A 27,567-nucleotide genomic window follows, 5' to 3' on the forward strand; every position below is an offset into this window, starting at 1 on the left:
ATTGAAAACTACCTTGATTCTTTGTTCAGTCTTTCATCTGTTAGAATACCATGATAGTTTCACTTCTTTCATGTGTAAATCACAAAACTGTTTTTTTAAAAGTTACATTCTCAGGTTAACTGTAACAATTGGTGTCAGCCCAGATAATATGTTGAAGGTGTTAGCCCCCTGTGTTTTTAGACTGATTCTAATCTAAAAAGTGAGTTAACAGAGTCCTACGTGGATTCATGCAGTTTTGAGCAAAGTACAATGTAACTCTGCCAGTACAAATTCACCCCACAAACGTTTGGCCTGATATAATTCAGGCACTCGAATACAGATAGGAACACAACTTGAGTACTAGGTAAAAACAATGACTGCAGATGCTGGAAACCAGATTCTGAATCAGTGGTGCTGGAAGAGCACAGCAGTTCAGGCAGCATCCCAGGAGTAGTAAAAATTGACTTTTCAGGCAAAAGCCCTTCATCAGGAATACAGGCAGAGAGCCTGAAGCGTGGAGAGATAAGTGAGAGGAGGGTGGGGGTGGGGAGAAAGTAACATGGAGTACAATAGGTGAGTGGGGGAGGGGATGAAGGTGATAGGTCAGGGAGGAGAGGGTGGAGTGGATAGGTGGAAAAGGAGATAGGCAGGTAGGACAAGTCATGGGGATGGTGCTGAGCTGGAAGTTTGGAACTACACAACTTGAGTACCTTCGGCCCCCCCCCCCCCGAACCCTATCCCGCCGCCCCCTATCGGTAACACATTCCCACTGCAGGGATGGGGAGACGGCATCAGCCAATCACAAAGCTCCTATTTGTACCTGGCAAAACAACTAATCGGCAACCGGCTTCTATCCAGGCTCTCCACCAATCAACATCGGAGGAACTATTATTGTCCATATCTAGGGAGGAGGGGTGGTGTTTTGGACGATTTAAAATGTTTGATTGAATTGGGAGCGGTTTCACTTGTTCTGACTCTGAGTGTTTTTTTTCTCGTTTCCCCCCCCCCCCTTCCAATTTGCGGTCAGAGTTAATTGGCGCTGAGTGAGGTCCCCCGGGACCGCGTTGAACATTCTCCCTCAGCACCTCCCCGCGGCTGGGCCGGTGGTACTGGCCACTAGAGCAGCGGATCGGCGAAGCCGGAATGGAGCGCGCGAGGAGAGGTCAGAGTTCATCTCGGGGGGGGGGGTCACGCCGGTGAGGGACTTCGGCGTTTTCGGGGAGGGGGTGTCGGTCGGTGGGTGAGGGTCGAGGGGGGGTCGGTGGGTGAGGGTCGAGGGGGGGTCGGTGGGTGAGGGTCGGGGGGCATCGGTGTGGGGGGGGGTCGGTGGGTCGGTGAGGGTCGGGGGGCAGGGGTGAAAGTTGGTTGGGAATCTGGGGGATGGTATGTTGACAGGGTGTCTATTAGGGAGAAAGTGAGGACCTGCAGATGCTGGAGATCAGAGCTGAAAATGTGTTCCTGGTTAAAGCACAGCAGGTCAGGCAGCATCCAAGGAGCAGGAGAATCGACGTTTCGGGCTTGAGCTCTTCTTCAGGAAGAAGGGCTCATTCCTGAAACATCGACTCTCCTGCTCCTTGGATGCTGCCTGACCTGCTGTGCTTTTCCAGCACCACATTTTCAGCAGGGTGTCCAGTAAGCCCATCATGGTTACCATACGGGAAATTAGTTCCAGACCCAACAACATCAACTCTGTGTCTTTGACTATTTTCTGCTCTCTCTTTCTCACCCTTTATTTTCTTCTGTCTCTCACTCTTGCTCCTTCCTTCATCTTGTTTTATTGTGTGTAATCAGTCTAAATTTACTGAAATTTTCATTACTCTTGCAGATTTGAGTGAGATTCATTCCAGGTTATTTGATCATAGACCCATCATTCAGGCAGAAATTCGCTATTTCATTAAAGAGTTTGAGGTCAGTACACCCATAAAATAATAAGTGAACAATGTGTGCAAACTAAAATGGACCTCTCTGGCATTGACTCCATTTGTAATTTCTTGCTGCGTTTGTGTACTTCTGTCCTTTTTTTTATTAAAAAGGCTGTTCACCTGATGTTAACCTGCTATATCTACACAAAAAAAAACTGCTGCAGTGGTGCTGAAGGTCTGAATTTTTTTTTAAAAAGTTATGTATTGGCAAAATTCAGCATTGCTGGCATCAGCTGTGGAAGGAGAAACAGTCAATATATCGTGTCCAATAAAACTCTCCTCTGGAACTGGAGAGGTGGAAATAAGGTGTGTGTTATGCTGTCAGGGTAAGGTTTGATAGGCAAGTGGAAGGAAAACTAGACATCAAAGGTACTGTAGAACAAAAGGCAAAGGATATGGCAGCTGACACATTCAAATGCTACTGTTGTTCTCATGATGTATTTTAGTTTGGATGGTTCACCTCAGCAATCTTCCTTTGTCAGTGCTGAGTGTAGACTTTATCACAACTGAGAGGTCCAATAGCACAGTGCCTGTCTTCTGGTTGATTTGGAATTCATGCTTAATGTAGGCAGAGTTTTGGAATTTGCGCTCCGAAGCTGCTCCCCTTAGGGAAAGCAGCTTTGATGATATTAAGGATGTTATCTATTTTTGGAGTTATGCATTGCAGGGTAAGCAATTTGCTTCATAATTATTTAAATATGTGAGTTTCTGCAGCTTTTTACACTTTGCAAAATGAAACAAAATTGATTCGAGCTGGCTCTCTTGGACTTTTTGTTGAGTAGGGCATGCACCTGGAAGGGTTAATAAAGAAATTTTTGCATCATGACAGCTTTTTGCTTTCTTTATTCTGTCATGGGATAAGGGAATGTGGAAGTGCCAACACTTATTGTCCATTCCTAATTATCCTTGAACTGAGTGACTCACTAGACCATTTCAGATGACAAATCAATCGCATTACAGAGAGTCTGAAGTTGTACGTAGACCAGACCAGGTCAGGGCAGCAGATATTCTCTGTCAAAGCCATTCGTGAACTAGATGCGTTTTTCCAACAATCGATATTCTTACGGTCACCATTATATTTCTGATTTCTTGATTGATAACTAACTGTCAGCTGGGGTTTCAACCTGTACCCTGAAAGTACAGTATTGGGATGGTGCCTCTGCATTACCAGTCAACTGTCCTTATGATTGTATTATCCTTGTGCTCAAAACAGTCTGAACACAGTGATCAGCATAAAACAGGGAATGCTGTCTTTGTTTCTTTTAATTAGTAACTACTTAAATTTAAAAGGTTCAGTTGGGACTGTACTACAGAAACTTCACAGCTCCAGCCCACCAGCTATTGTTATTTAATGTACTGAATAAATAACAGACCGCATGCACCAGATTTTACTTCAGAGCCTGTGGTGATCATAAATGAATAGTTGAAAGGATGTCAACCCTAGTGAGATAAGGAAGTGTAAAAGCAGTTGTGATTTGTGTTCCCAAATTACTTATTTTCCTTTGGGAATTGTCAGTAATGATACTTTCAAATACTTTGTCATACTCTGAAATGCTGTCTATGGTGAAACAGCCTTCCATCAGTGACCATTTGCATATATACTTACATTTAAAAAAAAATAACTTACTGGTAGCACATCAAAATTATTTGGTGAACATGGTAGGAATGGTTTTCAGAAGCAATTTTGGAGGAAAAGGAGCAATAACAAAAATACCATTTTCTGTCATCTTAATACACATTAATCCTGTATTTATCATGGGTAAGAACCCAAAACTGAGTACTCTTTCTAAATGAAAGCATGAGAATAAATATTGAACGTAGAAGTGTATAGCATATTTGGAGGCCACAATGCCTATGCTATCCCTTTGAAAGAGTTAACTAATCAAACTTGTCCTACCATTTCACAATTGCCCTAACTTTTTTCCCTTTAAGTATTTATCAAATGCTCGTGTTCTATTGAATCTGGTATTACTGCCCATTCAGCAAGTGCATAATGTATTGCCATCTGCATTTTTCAGAAGAAACTATTCCCTCATGTTACCTCTGACTTAAGCTAACTACCTTTATATCTGTGTTCTTGGGTTGTCCATCCTTCTGTCACTGGAATAGCTTTCACTATCATTTATGGAGGATGACCACAAACTTTTGATCATTTGTGGTTGTGACATTGACCTACTCTACTTTTCATTTTGTGAAACTTCTTTTTAATCCTCATGGGTTTACTCTTAACAGTCATAGAGATGTACAGCACGGAAACAGTCTCTTTGGTCCAACTTTTCCATGCCAAGCAAATATCCTAATCTAGTCTAATTTGCCAGCACTTGGCCCATATCCCTCCAAACCCTTCCTATTCATACACCTGTCCAGATACCTTTTTAAATGTTGTTATTGTCCCAACCTCCTCCACTTCCTCTGACAGCTCATTCCTTACGTGCACCACCCTCTGCATGAAAAGATTGCCTCTCAGGTCCCTTTTAAATTTTTCCCTCTCGCCCTAAACCTACGCTCTCTAGTTCTGGATGCCCCCACCCCAGGGAAAATACCTTATCTATTCACCCCATCCACGCCCCTCATGGTTTTATAAACCTTTATATGATCACCCCTCAGCCTCTGATACTCTAGGGAAAACAGCCCCAGCCTATTCAGTCTCTTCTTGTAGCTCAAGTCCTCCAAGGAGAAAGTGAGGACTGCAGATGCTGGAGATCAGAGCTGAAAATGTGTTGCTGGAAAAGCGCAGCAGGTCAGGCAGCATCCAAGGAGCAGCAGAATCGATGTTTCGGGCATGAACCCTTCAGGAATGAGGAAAGAGTCCAGCAGGCTAGGATAAAAGGTAGGGAGGAGGGACTTGGGGGAGGGGCGTTGGAAATGCGATAGGTGGAAGGAGGTCAAAGTGAGAGTGATCGGGTGGAGTGGGGTGGGGGCAGAGAGGTCAGGAAGAAGATTGCAGGTTAGGAATGCGGTGCTGAGTTCGAGGGATTTGACTGAGACAAGGTAGGGGGAGGGGAAATGAGGAACTGGAGAAATGAGTTCATCCCTTGTGGTTGGAGGGTTCCTAGGCGGAAGATGAGGCGCTCTTCCTCCAGCCGTCGTGTGCTATGGTCTGGCGATGGAGGAGTCCAAGGACCTGCATGTCCTTGGTGGAGTGGGAGGGGGAGTTGAAGTGTTGAGCCACGGGATGGTTGGGTTGATTGGTCCGGGTGTCCCAGAGGTTGTTCCCTGAAACGTTCTGCAAGTAGGTGGCCTGTCTCCCCAATATAGAGGTGGCCACATCGGGTGCAGCGGATGCAGTAAGTGATGTGTGTGGAGATGCAGATGAATTTGTGGTGGATATGGAAGGATCCCTTGGGGGCCTTGGAGGGAATAAGGGGGAAGGTGTGGGCGCAAGTTTTGCATTTCTTGCAGTTGCAGGGGAAGATGCCAGGAGTGGAGGTTGGGTTGGTGGGGGGTGTGGACCTGACGAGGGAGTCACGGAGGGAGTGGTCTTTTTGGAACGCTGATAGGGGAGGGGAGGGAAATATATCTCTGGTGGTGGGGTCCATTTGGTCGCATTTCCAACGCCCCTCCCCCAAGTCCATCCTCCCTACCTTTTATCTTAGCCTGCTGGGGACACGTTCCTCATTCCTGAAGAAGGGCTCATGCCCGAAACGTGATTTTGCTGCTCCTTGGATGCTGCCTGACCTGCGCTTTTCCAGCAACACATTTTCAGCTCAAATCCTCCAACCCTGGCAACGTCCTTGTAAATCTTTTCTGAGCCCTTTCAAGTTTCACAACGTCCTTCCAATAGGAGGGTGACCAGAATTGCACACCATATTCCAAAAGTGGCCTAACCAATGTCCTGTGCAACCTCAACATGACCTTTCAACACCTATACTCAATGCAACATTGCCCTCATCAATCCAATTTGTTACTACTTCACAAAACTTAATCAACTTTGTGAGATATGATTTCTCACGCGCAAAGCCATGCTGACTAGTCCTAATCAGTCCTTGCCTTTCCAAATACATGTAAATCCTGTCCCTCTGGATTCCCTACAACAACTTGCCCACCACTGATGTCAAGCTCACCGATCTATAGTTACCTGGCTTGTCCTTACCACCTTCCTTACATAATGGCACCACATTAGCCAACCTCCAGTCTTCTGGCATCTCACCGGTGACTATTGATTTTACGCATCACAGCAAGGTGCCCAGTAATCACTTCCCTAGCTTCCCACAGTGTTCTAGGGTACAGCTGATCAGGTCCTGGGGATTTATCCAGGTTTATGCATTTTAAGATATCCAGTACCACCTCTGTAATATGACATTTTTCAAGATGTCGCCATCTATTTCCCCACATTCTATATCTTCCATGTCCTTCTCCACAGTAAACACTGAAGCAAAATATTCGTTTAGTATCTCCCTCCATCTCCTGCAGCTCCACACATAGGCTGCCTTGCTGATTTTTGAGGGGCTCTATTCTCTTCCTAGTTACCTTTTTGTCCTTAATGCATTTATAACAACCCTTTGGATTCTCCTTTAACCCTATTTGCCAAAGCTATCCCATGTCCCCTTTTTGCCCTCCTGATTTCCCTCTTAAGTATACTTCAACTGTCTTTATACTGTTGTAAGGATTCACTCGATCTCTGCTGTCTATACCTGACATATACCTTCCTTCCTCTTTTTCTTAACCAAAACCTCAATTTTTCTAGTCATCTAGCATTCCCTATTCAACATTCCTTTCTGAGGTGATGGGGAATTCCAGTATCATTGTAGCTTATCTAAATAATATTGCTTGTTTTTTTTAAACTGATAAAAATATGAAGTTTTTACAGTTGATACCTTTATATACCTTGAAAGGAGAAGCGTGGATTTCGAGAACAAAGAGGGTTGGCAGGTGTGAACAATTTGATCATCAAGCTCAATGACCAGGTCCTTCCTCAAACTCAAGAATCCATGAGCATCAATATTCCGAGTGTCCTTGCCAAATGTGAGTTTACACATATATATTTGTAACTTAAGCACTGCTCTTAGCTTTTCTAGAAATGATTTCCTATGACAGGAGCCCAAATATCTAACTTAATTGGGTAGGTGGAGATGTGATTTCTGATGAAAGGAATTTATTTTAATGCATTAAGTTTTAATAGCCTGGAATGCACTCTGATGGTGTGTTGGAATTAGATTTCACAATCAACTTCACAAGGCAATTGAATTAATTTGTGTAAAAGGGAGAATTTTAAGGACTCTGGAGAAAGCACACAATGTGTGGGATTTTGAGGGGAAAGCATTTGCTGTGGGACGGTTTTGACAGCTTTTAGAGTATCGACATGGGCCAAATGTACTAGTGGGTTGGTTCTATTATGATTCTACTATTATAGATTCAGCTCAGTGCTTTTGCAGGAGCAGTAAGGAAGAAATCTGTTGAACTTTGTGTTAGCTTCAATAGTGAAAAGAAGGAATAATTCTAACATGGGAATTTCAGTGTTGATGTCTTGCCAGGTACGTAGGCACTGCATACCAATGGCTGGCAAGTCCTGTCAAATAGTATATTCCTTTAGCTGTTTAGACTGCTGACTACACTCAACCATCAGAATGGAATGTCGATCATTAGATGTGATACTGCAATTGGATACTTGCTGAACAATCCCAAGATTGTGCTAAGAATTATGCAAACAACAAATTAAAGATTGTCAGTCAAGCTCCTAATGTGGCTCACTTGTGCTTGAAGCTACATACAGTCGTATTCATTGACCTGTACTCTGTAGGTAAAATGGGCATGCCCAGGCATTATGCTTGTCTAATAACTTTTTTAAAAAGCACAGGAACGACAATGCATTTTCAAAGACAACATCTCAACCAATTAGCGCACTTTCTTGCACATTAAATTGGTGCTCCCTTTGGAATTTGACATTCTTCGTGTCAGTCAATAATTGTGTAAGATGAAAAGTTTCAATAGCTTGTCCCATCTGGTCTCAATCAGAGACTTTTTTTCTTTCTTTGTAGTTGATATTTATTGTGAATTCTTTACAAAACGTTAGGTGTAGATGGGAGTCTGGAACACATTCCCCTCAGCAATAATGTGTTTAGCCATTGTTTTATAGTTCCCATTGTGCTGACCTTTTTTAAACAGCCTACAACTAAAAAGAGAAATCCTCCTTTTACTGGCAAAAGGCTAGTAGCTTCTGAATGTGTGGATGTACGGACATGTTGTGATCCAGAACATACCTAGTGTAACAAATGTTATTGTTAATGTGTGTGGTAATTCGTAGTTCTCAACAAAAAAACATGAGTGAGAACATTGCTCAAAAATATGCAGGATGTTACCAGAGGATTTGTTGTGTGGACATTGTTCTAGTGCTTCCATTCTACTGACATACAACAGTAAATTGGATCTGAAACTTACACTCACAGCTGTGCTGAATTGAATGGCTCCACCTATTCACCCTAGTGCTCAATATAAGTTGTCCTTTTTCTCTCCCTGTCACTTTGCTTCCCTTTCCTGATGAAGGGCTTATGCCTAAAGCGGCGACTCTCCTGTCGCTCAAGTGCTGCCTGACCTGCTGTGCTTTTCCAGGTGCCACAATTTTCTTTAACTGCTTTTTCAGCATCTGTAGTCCTCATTTTCTCTCCCTCGTTTCTCTACTTGACCATCTCTGTTGATGATTTGAGTTGGAGAGATATGTATTCCATGTTAGTTGACTCTTGGAGATGGACAATTCGATCTTGAATTTTGTCAATAGGTTGTGCCATTTGTCAAGATGGAGGCTCTGAGTTTGGGTGTTTTCCCAGGAACATTGGGCAGGAGTAGGGGGTGTGTTGGCATGGATAAATTGGTATTGCTGGAGCAAAAAAGTGAAAAAAGAGAGCAGATTTGATGGGGGTGTTCCAAATTAAAGTGTAAAATCATTAGTGCGAAAAATAAGGCTGAAGCATTCACAGCAATCTTGAGTCAGTGTCAATTGGATGATCCATCTTGGTCTTTTTAGTATCCTCCGTGATCCCCGTATTCAGCTAATTCGAATCACTTCACCTGATGTCTCGAAATGGTTGGAGGCATTAATGGTGTAAAGGTTATGGGCCCTGACAACGTTCTGGCAATATACTGAAGACCTGTGCTCCTGAACCTGCACTCCCCGAGCAAAGCTAGTACAGTACAGTACAGTAACAACACTGGCATCTACCTGACAGTTGAAAATTGCCCAGCTATGTCCTGTACACAAAAAGCAGGACAGCACAGCCAATTACCACCCCATTGGGCTGCTCTAATTTGTTAGTAAGGTGATGGAAGGTGTCATCAGCAGTGCTATCAAGCAACACTGACTCAGCAATAACCTGCTCAGTGACACACCCAATATGTGTTCCAGCGGGGCCACTCAGCTCCTAACCTCATTACAGCCTTGGATAAAAGAACTGAATTCTAGAGGTGAGGTGAGAGTGACCCCCTCAAAAGAAAGTCCACATTTGACTGAGTGTGACGTTAGGAAGCCCTACCAAAACTGGAATCATTGGATATGAAGGGGCACTCTCCGTTAGTTGGGGTCATACCTGACACATAAGATTGTGGTTGTTGGAAGTCAGTTATCTCAGCTCCTAAGTTCAACCATATTCAGATGCTTCATCAATGACCCTCCAATTTAAAAAAAAAGTCAGAATTGGGAATGTTTGCTGATGATTGCAAAATGTTCAGCACCATTTGCAGCTCCTCTGATACTGAAGCCGTTCGTGTCCAGATCTTTTCAAATTTGAACAATATCCAGGCTTGGGTTCACAGGTGGCAAGTAACACTTGTGCTGTACAAATGCCAGGCAATCTTCAGTTAGAAAGATAATTAAAACACTGCCCCTTGATATTCAATGGTGTTACCATCACTGAATCCCTCACTACCCTGAGAGTTACTGTTGACCAGAATCTAAGCTGGATATCGTGCATGAACAGAATGGCTATATGAGCAGGTCAGCGGTGAGGAATAATGTGGTGAGTAACTCTCCTCACTCCCCAAAGCCTGTCCACAGGTCAGGAATGTATTAGAATACTCCTCACTTGCCTGGATAGCTGCAGCTCCAACAATACTTCAGAAGCTTCACGCCATCCAGGGCAAAGCCACCTGCTTGATTGGCACCACATCCTCAAGCATTCACGTTTTCTACCAATGATACTCAGTAACAGCAGCGTGTACTATCTACAAGGATCTGTAGAAACTGTCCAAAGATCCTTAGACAACACCTTTCAAACCCATAATCACTTCCATCTAAAAGGACAAGGGAAGCAGATACATGGGAACACCACTACCTGCAAGTTTCTCTCCAAACCATTCACTATCCTGGCTTGGAAATATGTTGTTCCTTCACTGTTGCTGGGTCAGCATCCTGGAATTCCCTCCGTAATAGCATTGTGGGTTGATGTACAGCCCAAGGACGTTTCATAAAAGGAAGCTCACTACCACTTCTCAAAGGCATCTAGGGCCAAGCAATAAATGCTGGCCAGTCAGTGATGAGTCTGTAGACAGTCGATGGGGAGAAACTGTTCTGGGTGGTGGAAGATCAGTAGCCAGAAAACAACTTTAAGATGACCAGCAACAAAATAAAAACATTGTATTATGAGGGAGATTGTGTTTTTTTTGCATAGTATGTGATTAAGGTCTGGAATGTACTGCCTGAGAGTGTGGTGGAGACTATTCAATCGTAGCTTTTGGAAAGGAATTGAATAAGTTGAAGCTTTGCAGGGCTGCTGGAGTAATCAGACCAGTTGGATTACTCTACAGTGAGGCATGAGCTGGTCAGCTTCTCTCTGTTATGAATGGGTCATGGCTGAAACAACTTCCCTTTCTGTCCCAAAACTGGAGGAAGGGCTAAACAATAGACATCGATATTCACACCTGTTTGTAGCTAGGGCTCGGTTTCTAAAACAGTGTGTAATCGTTTGAAGAATGGGCTGTGGTTAGCTGGCTTACAAATATTTAACTTTTTTTCAAGAAATATATTTTATTCATACAATTCACCTCTACATATTTTATGACAGCTCAAATTTTACATGAAATGCCACACTGTTCCATTTCTTTCAACTATATGAGTCAACTCTCAATGCCTCCTGCACATATGATTGAGAGTTATATTTACACTATACATTCACATTTATTAGGGATGGGCAATAAATGCTGATCTAACTAACCATATCTATATCCCATGAACAAAGTTTTAAAACTAACTTGTTTTGAACCTTGTCTGATACAATCAAAGGAGTTTTGTATGTATGGGTTGCAGTCCATTAGTATGAGGTCAATACTTTTTTTTCCTCAGTAAGACTTTGTAGCATCTGCTACAAGCTTTAGTGCATCCCTCAACACATAGTCTTGGACTTTGGAACATGTCACTCTGTAATGCACAGCTCTTTGCAGTGAATAAACAAAGAGTTTTCAGCCATATTCTTTCTGACTTAGAGGGCTGTTTTCACCCCCTGTACAAATGCTGCGACTATTGTAGAATATATGTCGATCCACATCAGTGTGCAAGATAATTGCAAATATTACAGTGCAGAAGAAGGCCCATCCAACTCATCATGCCTGCACCCACTCTTTAATCCAATGCCAATTTCTTGCCTTTTCCCCATATCCCTACATATCATATTGTCCAAATAAAAAATCCCATGTCCCCTTGACTGCCTCAATGAAACATGCATCAGCACATTTCCAAGAGCATTCTAACTTGCTTGCTGAAAAGTTTTTTTTTCCTTGCCTATTCTTGCTTTGTTTGCACATCACTTTAAATCTATGCCTTCTCATTCTTGTTTCTGTTATAAGCAAAACAGCTTTGCCCTATCCACTGCTTAGCCTACTCATGATTTAAAAATCTCACTAAGATCTTCTCAACCACCTTGTCTCCAGGGAGAACAGTCCCAATTTATTGAATCTGTCCTCATAGCTGAAGTTTTTCATACCTGGAATCATACTAGTAAATTAGTTCTGCACTGTCTAATACATTCCTATATTTCCCATATATAACTGTACACAGTATTCCAGCCGAGGTTTAACAAATGTCGTGAACAAGTTCAACATCAATCCCTGCCCCGTGAGTAAAGCTGAGAACACTGATATATTTACTGCTCTCTCCACCTATCCTGTTATGTTCCATGATCTGTGCACATAATCATGAAATCTGGTTTCCAGTAGTTGATTTAGTTTGCTAAAATTGGTCTCTCTCCTAATATTTTTCTTGGTGCTCACTGTTCATTGCTTTTGTGTGTGGGATTTCTTTTCAGTGGAAGCTGCAAAGCAAATTACCAACAGGATCCGACAGAGGGAGCAGGAAGCAGATCAGGTTAGTGTTGTTTCATTTATTGTATCAAAAACAAATGTTTTTCGGAACTGGGATGCTGGGACTCCATGCATAGTTGACAAGCTGGCTGTGCTTAATTTTCAGTTAGTAGTCTAGTTTTCCTTAGTTATTGTAATTTAAAACTGCATTCTGAATAAACCCAGTAGTTGTCTTCATTATAGTGATCTGCCTGAATGCAGGTTCTTTGCTCATTTCTCCAGAACCTGCAACCTATGCTTTTCTGTTCAATTGTTTGTAGATGTTTCCCATTTTCAATTTCAGTATTGAGCTTCTTACAGCCAGTTGATGAAGGAAAAGACCCAAAATCATTGTTTAGTGGTTTTTGACTTATTTACACAAAGTAAAAATTGCAAATAACTCTTTAACCTATGACCAATATCAATAAGAATCTCTTTATACACTCTTTTTTTTTTGAAAGTACAATTATCTACTAAACAAATAAAGAACAAACCCTTAAACAAGTAATATAGTAAAAAGAACAAAAACTTTATTGGAGCATAACCAAATAAGTTAATGGATTGGATTAGATTCCCTACAATGTGGAAACAGGCCAGTTGGCCCAACAAGTACACATTGACCCTACGAAGAGTAACCCAACCAGACCCATTCCCCTATCCAATATTTACCCCTGACTAATGCATCTAGCATATGAAAATTGGGTGCTCCATTTCAGTGGTGTTGGCATTAAATATAGCTTAAATTACAATATCATTTCTAGGTTAATGATGTACTCCAGGCCATGCAGCACCCAGCAGTTATGGAAGTCCTTGAGTGTATTGGTGGGCAAGGTGTAGACTTGAATGTAGCTGTAAAAGAAAGTCATGCAGTAGAAAGACTCTTCTTTTAATACTATTTTGAAAACCCACAAAAAAAATTGAATTAACTCATAAGCAATCCCCTTTTAAAGGAACATTTTACAAAACTGCAGTGGAAGCTTTTCAAATTATGATATGTTGGTAGGTGATGCATTACCTCCAGTTATCCTAGGTGGGTAAGGTATCTCCCACTGAAAGAGTCATAGAGGACTCAACATTAACGCTGCTTCTCTCTACGCTTATACTACCAAACTAAGTTTATAGATGATACAAAGATAGTTGGAGGGGCAGGTAGTATTGAGGAGGCAGGGATGCTGCAGAAAACTTTAGACAGGTTAGGAGGTGGGCAAAGAAGTGGCAGATGAAATAGTGTGGGGATGTGTGAGGTTGTGCACTTTGATAGGAAGAATAGAAGCTTGGACTATTTTCTAAATGGAGAAAATTCAGAAATCTGAAATGCGAAGTGACTTGGGAGTCCTAGTCCATGTTTCTCTTAAGGGCAACAGCAATAGCTGGGGGAAAGGCAATTATGATGCGATTAGGCAAGATTTAGGGTGCATACAATGAGGAAGGAAACTGCAGGGGATGGGCACAATTGAAATGGGGAGCTTTGTTCAAGGAACAGCTACTGTGTGTCCTTGACAAGTGTGTACCTGTCAGGCAGAGAGGAAGTAGTCAAGCAAAGGAACAATGGTTTACTCAAGAAGTTGAATTTCTTGTCAAGAGGAAGAAAGAGACTTATGTAAATACGAGATGTGAAAACTCGGGGTGCATGAGAGTCACAAGCCAGGAAGAACCTAAAGAAAGAGCTAAGAAGAACCAGGGAGTGGGGGGACATGAGAAGGCTTTGGCAGGTAGGATCAAGGAAAACCCTTAGGCTTTTCAAGTTATATCAGGAATAAAAGAATGACCAGGATAAGATTAGGGCCAGCCAAGGACAGTAGTGGGAAGTTATGTGCGGAGTTGGAAGAGATAGGAGAGACGATAAATGAATGTCTTTTCCTATGTTTTTTGTCAGTATTCACAATGTTGAGGTGAATACTGAGATACTTGATGGAAATTGAGGCTCATAAGGAAGTGGTGTGAGTAATTCTGGAAAGTGTGAAAATAGATAAGTCCGCTCGACTAGGTGGGACTTATCCTAGGACTCTGTGGGAAGCTAGGGAGGAGATTGCAGAGCCTTTGCCTTTGATCTTTATTGTCATTGTCTACAGGAATAGTGTCAGAAGATTGGAGGATAGTAAATATTGTCCCCTTCTTCAAGAAGAGGAATAGAGACAACCCTGGTAATTATAGACCAGTGAGTCTTGCTTCGGTTGTGGGCAAAGTTTTGGAAAAGATTACAAGAGGATTTATAATCCTCTAGAAAGGAATAATTTGGTTACGGATAGTCAACATAGTTTTGTGAATGGTAGGTCATGCCTCACAACCTTATTGAGTTCTTTGAGAAGGTGACCAAACAGGTGGATGAGGGTAAATTAGATTCCCTGTAGTATGGAAACAGGCCCTTCAGCCCAACAAGTCCATACTGACCCTCCAAAGAGTGACCTGCCCAGACCCATTCCCCTACCCTATATTTATCATTGGACTAATGAACCTAACACTATGGGTAATTTAGCATGGCTAATTCACCTGACCTGCATATCTTTGGATTACGGGAGCAAACCCACGCAGATATGGGAAGAATGTGCCAACTCGATACAGTCACCCGAGATGGGAATCGAACCTTGGGTCCCTGGCACTGAGGCAGCAGTGCTAACCTGTGCTGTGAAGCAGTTGATGTGGTGTATGTGGATTTCAACAAAACATTTGATAATGTTCCTCATGGTAGGCTATTGCAGAAAATATGGAGGCATGGGATTGAGGGTGGTTTAGTGGTTTGGATCAGAATTTGGCTAGCTGTAAGTGGTGGGAAATGTTCCGCCTGGAGTTTGGTTACTAGTGGTGTACTAGGGTCACTGCTGTTGGTCATTTTTATAAATGACCTGGATGAGGGCATAGAAGGATGGGTTTGTAAATTTGTGGGATTGTGGACAGAGTAGAAGGATGTTGCAGGTTACAGAGGGACATAGAGAAGCTGCAGAGCTAGGAGTCTAATGTGGAAAAGTGAGTTGATTCACTTTGGAAGGGTTAACAGAAATACAGAATACTGGGCTAATGGTAACATTCTTGTTATTGTGGATGAGCAGAGAGATTTTGGTGTTCATATGTGTATATCCCTGGAAATTACCACCCAGGTTGATGGGGTCATTAAGAAGGCATGCAGTGTGTTAGCTTTTAATGGTAGAGAGATTGAGTTTCTGAGCCACGAGGTCCTGTTGCAGTTGTACAAAACTCTGCAGCCGCACTTGGGAGTATCACATTTAGTTCTGGTCACCGCATTATTGGAAGGATGTGGAAGCATTGGAAAGGATGCAGAGGAGATTTACTAGGATGTTGCCTGGTATGGAGGGGAGGTCTTACGAAGAAAGGCTGAGGAACTTGAGGCTGTTTTCATTTAGTGAAGGAAGTTAAGAGGCTACTTAGAGGCATACATCATGATCAGAGAGTTGGATAGGGTGGACAATGAGAACCTTTTTTCTTCGATGGTGATGGGTAGCACGAGGGGACATGGCTTTAAATTGAGGGGTGATAGATGTAGGACAGATGTTAGAGGTAGGTACTTAGAGTAGTAAGGGTGTGGAAAGCCCAGCCTATAACAGCAGTGGACTTGCCAACTTTAAGGGCATGTAAATGGTCATTGGATAAACATATGGATGATAATGGAATAGTGTAGGTTAGATGGGCTTCAGATTGGATTCGTAGGTTGTCGCAACATCAAGGGCTGACGGGCCTATACGGCACTGTAATGTTCTATGTTCTAAGGTAAAAAACTTGCAGGTTGAGTTGTTAGTTAGGGCGGCAAATACAATGTTGTCATTCATCTTGAGAGGACTAAAATATAAAAACAGGATGTACTTCTGAGGCTTTATAAGGTTCTGGTCAGACCACGTTTGGAGTATTGAGTAATTTTGGGTCCCACATCTCACGAAGAATAAATTTAGCCCTGGAACGGGTCCAGAGGAGGTTTACTAGAATGATCCTAGGAATGAAAGGCTTAATAAACGAAGAACATTTGAGGACACTGGGGACTATACTTGATGAAGGGGGATCTGATTGAAACTTACAGAATAATGAACAGCCTGGACAGAGTGGATGTTAGGAAGATGTTTCCACTTGCTGGAGAGATGAGGACCCAAGGGCACAGCCTAAGAGTAAAGGGAAGACCCTTTAGAACACAAAAGGAGAAACTACTTTAGTAAGAGAGTGATGCATCATTGCCCCAGAAGGCTATGGAGGCCAGGTTATTGAGTATATTTAAAACAGAGACTAGTTCTTGATTGCCAAGGAGATCAAAGGTTATGGGGAGATGGCTGAAAGGTTTTTCAACCAGATTTTCTGCATTGATTGAATGGCAGAACAGGCTCAATGGGCCGAATGGCCTAATGTCTGCTCCTATGTCGTATGGTCTTACCAACAGAGTTTTCTAGCATTTTCTGTTTTTGTTTAAGTTACCTCAGAAGTTTGAAAACCAGGTGAAGCTAGCTGTTTCACATTGCTACTATGCAGTAACAGCACATATTAAACTCGACACTAACAAAACGACATTTGCCTAAAACAAAAATTACTGATGTGGTATACAAATTTTGGTGCTCATGTGATGCCAGATATCTGGTCCTTATGTTCCAAGGACTGATCAATCAAACCAAACAGCATTTCCTTTTACTATTTGCGTCAGTCAAGATACTGCCTGTACCCAAATAGTGTGCACTTCTAAACCTTGCAGCACAGTGTCCAATATTGGATGAAATTCTGCAGTTGGACACCATTTGCTGGTAATTCTGATTATATGAAGAATTACATTGTCAACCAATTTTGTTGGTTCTTATTCAGGTTGGCATTTGCAACCAGTAGGTACCAAAGGGATCAGTACTGGGTCCACAACTGTTTAAAATATTCATTAATGACTTGGAAGAAAGTAAATGTACTGTAGCCCAATTTGCAGAGATGACACTGAAATTGGTGGAATGGCAGGTTGTGAAATGGTTACAAGAGTAAAATGAGATGTTGATAGGTTAGGAAAGTTGGCACATGGAGTATAATGTGAGAAAATGTAAAGTTCTTCATTTTAGAAAGAAGAACAAAAGAACAGAGGATGGGAAAAATTTCTGGCTGTAACAGGCTGCTTTTTTTTTCTTTGAGGTATTTTAGGTGTTGGAGGTGATTTCCTTGAATTCCAGGAGCAGCAGTTACTGTTTAGGTGTTGCTGCATTGTTCTGGAACTTTGTGGAGGAAAAAAAAAGTCAAAACAACAGCATTTTTTTGAAAGGGAGAGGGCAGAAAAAGGCAGCAAATGGTCAGCCAGTGCAGGGGAGAGAGCGAGCGAGAGAGGGAGACCCACATTTCTAACTGACACAGTAGTGAACCTGCGCAGTTATTGCCTTTGGTGTTTGAATTCGTGTATGGCTGGACATCGTAGTGCATCTGGGAAAATGAAGTGAAATTCACAACTAATCTTGGAGGAACCTGTTTGGGAGAGGTGACAGCACAGAAACAGATAAGTGAATGTTTTAAGTGTGGCCTTACACTAAATTTGCAGTAGTGAGTAGAGTGGGTTCTCTCTTGATTATGTTTCACTGAGATATGTCTCTTGATTAAACTTAAAAATATAAGCCATAAGTATTAAGTTAGCCTGGAGCAATGTTTTGTAGTGGAATAAGACCGTTTTCTATTTTATGGGCCTGTAGATTGAGAAAAAAAAGCAAAAATGGCCTTTAGGAGGCTGATAGGTACACAGAATGCTGGATGACTAAAGAAATTGAAGGTTTGGTTAAGAAAATGAAGGAAGCATATGTCAGGTAGGTATAAAAATGTGTTCAGGATTCCTGAAGAAGGGCTTATGCCCGAAACGTCGATTCTCTTGCTCCTTTGATGCTGCCTGACCTGCTGCGCTTTTCCAGCAACACAATTTTAAGCTCTGATCTCTAGCATCTGCAGTCAGGTAAGTATAGGCAAGATAGATCTAATGAATCCTTAGAGTATAAAGGTAGTAGGAGGATACTTGAGGAAAATCAGGAGGGCAAAAAGGGGACATAAGATAGCTTTGGCAAATAGAGTTAAGGAGATACTAAACAAGTATTTTGCATCAGTGTTTACTGTGGAGAAGGAATTGGAAGATATAGAATGTAGGGAAATAGATAGTGACATTTTGCAAAATCTCCATTTTAGAGGAGGAAGTGTTGTATGTCTTGAAACACAAGTGCATAAATCCCCAGGAGCTGATCAGGGGTACCCTAGAACTCTGTGGAAAGCTAGGGTGGTGTTTGCTGGGCCCCTTGCTGAGATATTTGTATCATTGATAGTCACAGGTGAGCTGCCAGAAGACTGGAGGTTGGCTAATGTGCCACTATTTAAGGAAGGTGGTAAGGACAATCCAGGGAACTGTAGACCAGTGCACTTGATGTCAGTGGTGGGCAAGCTATTGGAGGGAATCCTGAGGGACAGGATGTACAAGTATTTGAAATATTTGGGATAGTCAGCATGGCTTTGTGCATAGGAAATAATGTCTCAAAAACTTGATTTTTTTTTGAAGTAGTAACAAAGAGGATTGATAAGGGCAGAGTGGTGGGCGTGATCTATATGGACTTCAGTAAGGCTTTGACAAGGTTCCCCATGGAAAACTGATTAGCAAGGTTAGATCTCAGAATAAAGGGAGAACCATCCATTTGGAGACACAGCTAGCTCAAAGGTAGAAGACAGAGGGTGTGGTGGAGGGTTGTTTTTCAGACTGGAGGCCTGTGACCAGTGGGGTGCTACAAGGATCGGTGCTGGGTCCTCTACTTTTTGTCATTTACATAAATGGTTTGGATGCGCGCATAAGAAGTACAGTTAGTAAGTTTGCAGATGACACCAAAATTGGAGGTGTAGTGGACAGTGACGACGGTTACCTCCGATTACAACAGGATCTGGACCAGATGGGCCAATGGGCTGAGAAGTGGCAGATGGAGTTTAATTCAGATAAATGCGAGGTGCTGCATTTTGGGAAAAGAGACCTAGGAGTGCAGGTTCATAGCTCCTTGAAAGTGGAGTTGCAGGTAGATAGGATAGTGAAGAAGGTGTTTGGTATGCTTTCCTTTATTGGTCAGAGTATTGAGTACAGGAGTTGGGAGGTCATGTTGCGGCTGTACAGGACATTGGTTAGGCCACTGTTGGAATATTGTGTGCAATTCTGGTCTCCTTCCTATCAGAACGATGTTGTGAAACTTGAAAGGGTTCTGAAAAGATTTACAAGGATGTTTCCAGGGTTGGAGGATTTGAGCTATAGGGAGAGGCTGAACAGGCTGGGGCTGTTTTCCCTGGAGCGTCGGAGGCTGAGTGGTGACCTTAGAGGTTTACAAAATTGACGGGCATGGATAGGATAAATAGACAAAATCTTTTTCCTGGGATCGGGGAGTCCAGAAGTAGAGGGCATAGGTTTAGGGTGAGAGGGGAAAGATATAAAAGAGACTTAAGGGGCAACTTTTTCACAGAGGGTGGTACGTGTATGGAATGAGCTGCCAGAGGATGTGGTGGAGGCTGGTACAATTGCAACATTTGAGGCATTTGGATGGGTATATGAATAGGAAGGATTTGGAGAGATATGGGCTGGGTGCTGGCAGTTGGGACTAGATTGGATTGGGATATCTGGTCGGCGTGGATAGGTTGGACCGAAGGTTCTGTTTCCGTGCTGTACATCTCTGACTTTATAAGTTCAGATAGGAAGTTATTGCCTTATGAGAAAAGGCTAAACAGTTTGGGTTGCTACTCACTAGAATTTAGAACAATGAGGTGATCTAATTGAAACATATCGAATTCTTAAGGGGCTTGACAGAGTTAATGCTGTGAGGATGATTCCCCTCATGAGGAGTCTAGGAACAGAAAATAGACCCTCAGAATAAAGGAGTAAAATTTAAGAGGTAAGGCAGAATTTCTTCTCCGGGTTGAGTGTCTTTGGAACTGCCTGCCACAGAGAGCTGTAGAAGGAGTGTCTTTGTGTGAATTTAAGGCTGAGATTGATAGACTCAATTGATAGTGTTATGAAGGTGTAGACGTCCTGTACCTTTGAGAGTTGAAAAGCTAGCAAGGCCTGCCTGATACAGCATAAAATGTTCTGAACAAATTAACAATGTAAAATTTTGTTGAAATAGCAATGCGAAGCTGCTTTGCCATGAGATAAAACAAATTCAAATTCGGCCAATCAGTTTAAATTATGTCCTGAGATACCAAACTCCAAATAAGTTTGAATTTAGTATTTTGGTAATATTAAAAGCAATGATCTGAAGTTTTGGAATATAAAACCAGACATTTCTCAACAGTTGAGAGAGAACTGCCAAAATGCCAACAGATTAAGGCTGCTAGTTTGAGCTGTCTGAGAGGTATATGTCTGTAGAAGAAGTTTGCACACAAAACATAGAAACTGACCTGGAGAGAATCTATAAAGGAGATTCAGCAAAATTGGATTTGAAACATGATTTTTTTTTCGTAAATCGTAATTGGGATTTTTTTATTGGACTAGGTGTTATAGATTAGGAGGTAAAAGATTGGTTTAAGAGAAAGGAGTTGTAAATAGTTACTAGTTAATATTCTCTGTTCGACTTAAAGAATAAAGTTGTTAACTTTTACTTTAAATAGTGACTTTTGGGATAGTTCTTTGCCCCTCGAATTTTAACAGAATACAGCACTGGGTGAATCTTGTGTTGCTGGTTTAAAATAACAGAGGGGTTTACCTCTTATCGTAACAGTCGGGAAATCGAGAGTTTGGAGGCAAGAGCAGGAAAGTAGCCATGAGAAGTGTCAGGTCTGCCATGATCCTCGTGAATGGCAGAGCAGGCTTCAGGGGCTGAATGGCCTGCTCCTGTTCTTAATATTTATGATCCAATCATTAACTGTTGGCAGGGGCATTGCCAAAGGCAATCAGTCAACATGCCAACCAAACTGTACCCTGCTCTCGGTATGGTTTTCCATTTCATTGACTTTCTTGTGGATTATCCTAATAAGTGAAAACTGAAAAGCTTTGATCAAATTATATTTTTTCCAGCAAAAGGGTCAATTAACATGAGATGGTTTTCCCCATTGCATTCCTTGTATACTTTGTTTAGAAATCCCAGAACCCCTTCCCATAGGATTCTCTATCTGTAAGTAGCCATTACCTCTCTGGTCTAATTCTTCTGCCCTCCTCACCAAAACATCTCTTATTTCACCTCGGGCCATGGCTCGCAGATCTGACTACAGCACCTTTTTCCAGAGCCTCTGGTGACTTGAAAGCAAGAGTAGTCATTCTTTGCTGAAATCTTGACTGAAGCCACCAAATTTTCTGTATACTGGAATAGGTTCTGGAGCAGTTATTGAATGCAATGTTAATATTTTAGGGAATGAATCTTCCCAGTTGCTCCAGAAAGATCCATGTAGGCTCGCAGAAGGTAAAGTGAATTACTCGGTGGCTGAGCACTCTGCCAACTCGCAAACCTTGCAAGCTAGCTCCAGAGACCACATTTCCTATTTGCTATTGGTTATATGGATAAGGTTCATGACTTGGTAGGAATGAATTGGCACTGAGGTCTCGTGAGCTGACAGCTTCATTTTATATTATCCAGTTTCGGCAGCATCAGTGCAATACAAATGGAGCATCAATCTCTGAAGCAATTGTTCACACACCAAGAATCGCATGCTATAATGGAATTTTGATATATGGGCAATCCAATTTCCATTGCATGTAGACTTGGTTTGTTTACTCGTGTGGAACAATCTCACAGCAAGAATGATTTTAAACAGTCAGCACGGCTCTGAGGCAAATCAAAATTTATCATTCTTCATGCTCCAAACAGCATGTACTGGGAGTCCAATCAGTCTGCTGAAGGAATAGTCTAAGAAATGAAGTAAATTAGAATCATGTAACTTTTAAAATCAGCTTACATGGCACTTACATCGCAGAATTGATCATCCAGCCCAACTGGCCTATACTTTTATTAAGGCTGCACTTCAGACTCCTCCTTGCCTAACATCACTTAACCTCATCAGTATACCCTTCTATACATTCCTTCCTTCCTCATGCTTGTCTTGTCTTCCCTTTTAAGGCATCTCTTCTTACTTGTAAGAAGTTCCAATTCTCACCACCCTGAAGTTTCTCCTGAATTCATTATTGTATTTGAGCGTGGTCTTATCTATCATCCCAGATTCTGGTCTTCCCCACAAACGGAAATTTTTTTGTAACTTCTAAATTCTCAATCCCTTCATAATTGTGAAGGCCTTGATTAGGTCATCTGTGTCCTTTAGAAAAAAGCCTGTTCAATCTTATGGTTATAGCTTGAAGCTGATTGATTTGAGTTCTGGATTAGTGATCCACAGCCCAGGCTAAAGCTCTGGGAAAATGGGTTCAAATTTGGAAGTGAAAATTAGTCTTAGTAATGGTGACCATGAAAGTATCATCAATTGTTGCAAAAGCCCATGCCCATACTTGTGACTGTTGACCAAGTGGTTGACTCCTGTGTATCCTCTGTCAAGGCCATACAAGGCATTTCATTGAAGGGCAATTAAGTTGAGCCACAAATGGCATCCTTGCCAGCAATGTCCACATTCTATGAAAGAATAAAACAAATTACTGAGACTGTCACTAACAACTTATTGTTTTGGCAGTAACCCTGATTTAATTTTGTTCAGTGCCATCATTTTCTTTAGTGGACATGTGGTGAGAAGATTTACAAGCAGTGTATCTCATGCTGACCATTAGTAAGTGATTTTCAAACTTGAGAATTTGCTGAGTTTTAAAAAAAAATCTGTTTGATTTTTGAAGTCATTTTTCTGTATGTAAAACTTGCAAGTTTTTAATTGAGGGTGGTTTAACTATATCTTGGAGAACGGCTTTAGGTGGGAAGAAGCTTTTGAGGAAGAGAGGCTTTAAGTTGAAAGCAGTTCACAGCACATGCAAGATAGAGTGCAAGTGTCCAAACCTATTTGAACTCTACACTGCTACGTATACCAGCTAACAGTCTTTATACATATTAGACTTTCCAGGACATAGCATTGTTGACTGGACCAGCATTTATTGCCCATTCCTACTTGCCATTGAAAAGGTAGTGGTCATCTGCCTTCTTGAACCTCTGCCTCCCAAGTGCTATAAGTAGACTCAATGCCATTAAGGAAGAAATACCAGGATTTTGACGCAACTGTCATTCAAAATATAAATAAAATACAAATTTTCTCTTGAATTTATATGGAGAATACTTAGGCCCATAAGTTGGCTTAAAATATTACAATTAGTATTTGCAGTAACGGTAAACTTTTTATATTTTTTAACGTCAAATATAATCATCCCATGAAGGAATAAAACATTGCTCACCATACAGCACAGAAGAGGGTTAAAGGGGAAATGTAGTACACAGTAACTATGGGAAAACTGATTGATTCTTACCAGCTTTCACTAGTTTTTCTCCGTATATTTTCCTATTGCTTTAGATGGACTTCCTAAATGCTGGCATATACATTGTGAAGAGTTTTTATTGGTGAGAAATATAATTGTTGGGCTTTATAATGCAAGGAGAGACACAGATGTCTTAGTATTGTTAGTTTTATGTACAGTGTTCAATTAAATTTTGTGATTTTAGAATCCTGATCTTTGCTGTTGAAGGTTTTAGTTCTAAAATCCATTTATAGAGCTTTCTCCCATTTTTACATGATTGGCAACTTGCATTAAGTACACAGATCTCACTCCCACAGCATACATGTGCATGCATTAGCAGTAACTTTGGGTGCCCCTGCTATTTTGCCTTGACTCTTGGTCCATTAGAGGTCTGAGTGACTGTTTGTGGCCAAATTGATCGCATTGGCTTCCATTGAGAGATGGCAAATAAAAAGAAAACAGCAGAAGCCAGAAATCTGAAACAAAAACAGAACACTTGACAAGTCAGTCAACGTCTGTGGAGAATGCAAGAGTTAATGTTTCGACACTGCAGTTACTAGAAATCAGAAATTGCTGAAAATGTAGAGCAAGTCTGGCTGCTTCTCTAAGAAGTAAAAATGTTACAATTTAGATGTGCTCACTTAATCACATCTCCTGGAAACAAATGGTGAGTGGCCTATGCAATCCCATAACTTTTTGTATAGTCAATAGTCCACTCCTGAGATTGCAGAAACTGACCTAAATGAATCTAGCTTACTGTGGAAGCTTGCAGCTAACAATTCACCTTTTAGAATACCTTATTGTGAGGAAGGAAGGTGTTTCTTGTACTTTTGGTTCACCACACTGAAGGAGTGTGGATCAACATTTTATTGTTCTTAATGAAGAATATTGATTGATTATCTTTTGACTCACCACCGAACTGAAATTGATGTTCAACCTTGTTCATATTGGGCTTCATCTGGCAAAGTGTGCGTCAGAGTAAGCCTCACTTTGCATAACCTATCTAGAAAATAAAGTTCCTCTGTCTGGCTTGATCTGTTTAGTTATCTAAGTACTGTGTGAGATTTTCATCATCTTCTGTATAAAATTTCCATTTTTATTTTCAAATCCCTAAGGCTGGCTATCCTCTTTAAGATATTACTTCTTTTCCCCTTGACCAAGTTTTTGGTCGTCTGACCTAATACTACTTGTGTGTCTCTGTTCATATTTTGTTTCATTTCTTCCAAGCAGTATCTTGGTATTCCTTTTACTTTTTTAAGGTCTTTTATAGGTGTAAGATGTTTTATTAGTTTTGAATGAGTTACTAATCATGGTGGAATTCAACCTTCAGTACTTTTGACAAATAAATGTGTCACCGATGAAAACTAAACAGAGAACAAGCACAGAAAAATAAGTTTGGCAAGAAATAGAAAAGAGAAACCTAGGAAGGAAGAAAACTGAATTACAAAGGCAGCCATTTACAGATCACCTAAAATGAGGGTCTTTGTGAAAAGTAGCGTTAACAATTCAGGATATGTTTCACCATTCCTGTAGATTTCAAGTTGAACTTGCTTAACCTTCTGAAGTAATGTTGCTTTTAACAGTTGTTTCTGAATTGACAGGAAAGCAGACAGAAGGAAAGAGTTGCATATACATTCATGTCTTGGACATCCTGAGGATGTCCCAAAACACTTCAGAGCCGATGAATTAGTTTGAAGTGTAATGACTGTTGTCAAAATAGCCCTTGATGTGTTTTCAGAAAATTAACATGACGGTTTTCTTGATCCAATGCTCCAATACTCCCAAAATTACAGCAATACAAGGAACTGCTAGGAAATTGACCTTTTTGAATTTTGTGGTGTTCTCATTGAGATTTAGTAACTTCTGAACTAAAATCATGGTTACTTGTTGAGTAGCACGATATGAGCTAAGTTGCAGACATCAGTTTCAAATCTGAACTCTGTTTTTTGTAAAGTGCACACAAAATTATTTTGAGTGGGATTAGACTTCATAAAGCTCTCCGGCTTTGGAAGTGAGATTTTCTTTTGCTGAAGACTGATTGCTGTGTTAATGATTGCTGCTAAGCAAGTTTTATGTAATCAGGTCAAGGGCCAATATTTAGGGGCTAATTTTGCATTCTGAACAAGAATGGGTAAAAAAGAATGTGTTTATAAAAGTTGCCAGCTTATATCTTTAGAAAGTCCGAGATATTTACATCTGGACAAATACGCATTTCCTCCTTGTTGTTTACAGAATGATCGGCTGCAAGCCAATAGAGAAAGGCGCAAGGCTGAATGGGAAGCCTTTGTGATTGAACAGCGCCGCAAAAGTGCAGAGGTGGATGAGGAACATGCGAAAGCAGTGGAATGGTTGAAAGAACAATATGTGAGAATGGAAAAGGACTTGGCAAAGTTCAGGACTTTCTGACTTCACAATGTCATTTTTGGCCTTTGCCCAGTGCTGACTATGGCTGTTGAAGTGATGATGGCATTCAATATCTAAACCTACCTGTTTGTTAGGGTGTGTAAAGAAATATAACACTTAAAATAATGTCATTCTTCAAATAGTCTATATTTGGTGCCTGCAATGTGGATTTTAAAATTGTTTTGATTCTGTCAACAGAAGAGATTATACAGAATTTTCCATCAAGTTGCATCTGACTTCTAAATATTTACAAATTAGCTGAGTGAGAAATGATAATATTTCCATAAGCCTTATCACCAACATCCTGAAGGGCTTTGTAATTATTTTTAAAAGGCAGTGACTGTTAATATGTAAATAGCTTATGATTATGATTTAACTTCAAATTGCAATAAGATTTTTCAATACTTTAGAATCTGTTCCATGTCTAAATGTTCTGCTGAATTAAAACTTGAAAATTTATATGATCCTTATTTCCAAGACATTAGAACGTAAGTGAAAATAAGAGCTTATGAAAGGAATTGCCTGTGAATTTATGGCTTATTGTTAGGCCACATTCTTGGCAGCATGTTGAAATTGTGATTAAAGTACTGGAGCAGATGGAATAAATACTTTAGATTAGTTTTGATAACACTGAGCCAAAGCCAAGTTTTTCATCTACCACAGTGTTTTGACAGCCTCATCGATCACCTGCTGGTACCCAGAGTAAAAACACCACCAGCACATAGTCGCTTGGGGTGTTAGGAACCCACTATTGTGTAACTTGAGATAAAAGCAAAAGGTTTAGGATTATTTAACTTTATTGTCATGTCAGTGAGGGGGCTGGAGGGAAATGAGAATCCTTATTCTCTTGTTGAGCTTAAAGAGCTCTCTTAAAAACTTTAACAGCAAGACTGAAATGTGAAACCCTGACCCGAAGCAGGTGGAAGTTCTTTCAGACTTGCTGTTCAACTTGCTCTGTACTCCTAAAATGTTATGAAAAATACCTAGTGGTAGTCCTTTTGAGTGTAATTCATTCAGTCACGCACCTGTCAAACAGAATGGGAAGATTCCTGTTGTGGCATATCTTTATTGGTCTGGAGGGTTTCAATAAACAGAGACTTAACATTGTCTTAAATGCATTATCTGAAATTTGGCTGTGATTAATTTCCCAAGTGTGAAAATTGAGCTACCCTAACCCAGATGTGGAGTTGACCCTGAATGATTGACCACTCTGACCCAGATGTGATATTTGCATCTGACTGATTAAGTCCAGGCTTTGTGTCCTATCAAAAAGATGCTGAAATTGAATCAATAGCTTGGGTGATTTCCAGACATTCCTCACTCAACTGGCTTGTGTCTCTGTCGCTTGTAAAAACTAAGATCCTTTGAAATAACAATTAAAGGATGTGTTTGAAATCTAAACTCAACAGAACTTATTTTATCTTGACTTCTTCACAAGTGGAAAAAGTCATCACATGCTCAGAGCAAACCAATGTACGTTAATCACAGATTAGAACCAGCTGCTTAATCTATTTTTCAGTTTTTGTGCTTCTAAAGAAAATGTAAAGTGAACATAAACATTCACAATGTAACATTCTATAACATCAACTCCTCCGTCAGTGTTTTGTGAAACCTTGAGGCATTTATAGGTGTTCAATCATTTTCTCTTCACAAGGCTTAGCCTGTTTT

The 27,567-nt window shown here is 41.0% G+C and overlaps 1 protein-coding gene across 1 annotated transcript; it reads left to right on the forward strand.

The window, feature by feature from the left end:
* The first annotated feature begins 863 nt into the window (after positions 1 to 863).
* On the forward strand, positions 864 to 27,300 carry bloc1s5 (biogenesis of lysosomal organelles complex-1, subunit 5, muted). The gene is made up of 5 exons (XM_060824256.1): positions 864 to 1,141; positions 1,805 to 1,887; positions 6,737 to 6,866; positions 12,131 to 12,189; positions 25,729 to 27,300. Exons 1-5 carry the CDS (start codon positions 1,123 to 1,125, stop codon positions 25,900 to 25,902), a joined length of 465 nt encoding a protein of 154 aa, XP_060680239.1. The 5' UTR covers positions 864 to 1,122; the 3' UTR covers positions 25,903 to 27,300.
* Positions 27,301 to 27,567: the final 267 nt, after the last annotated feature.

The sequence above is a fragment of the Hemiscyllium ocellatum genome, chromosome 4 (genome assembly GCF_020745735.1).
Source record: "Hemiscyllium ocellatum isolate sHemOce1 chromosome 4, sHemOce1.pat.X.cur, whole genome shotgun sequence".
NCBI lineage: Eukaryota > Metazoa > Chordata > Chondrichthyes > Orectolobiformes > Hemiscylliidae > Hemiscyllium > Hemiscyllium ocellatum.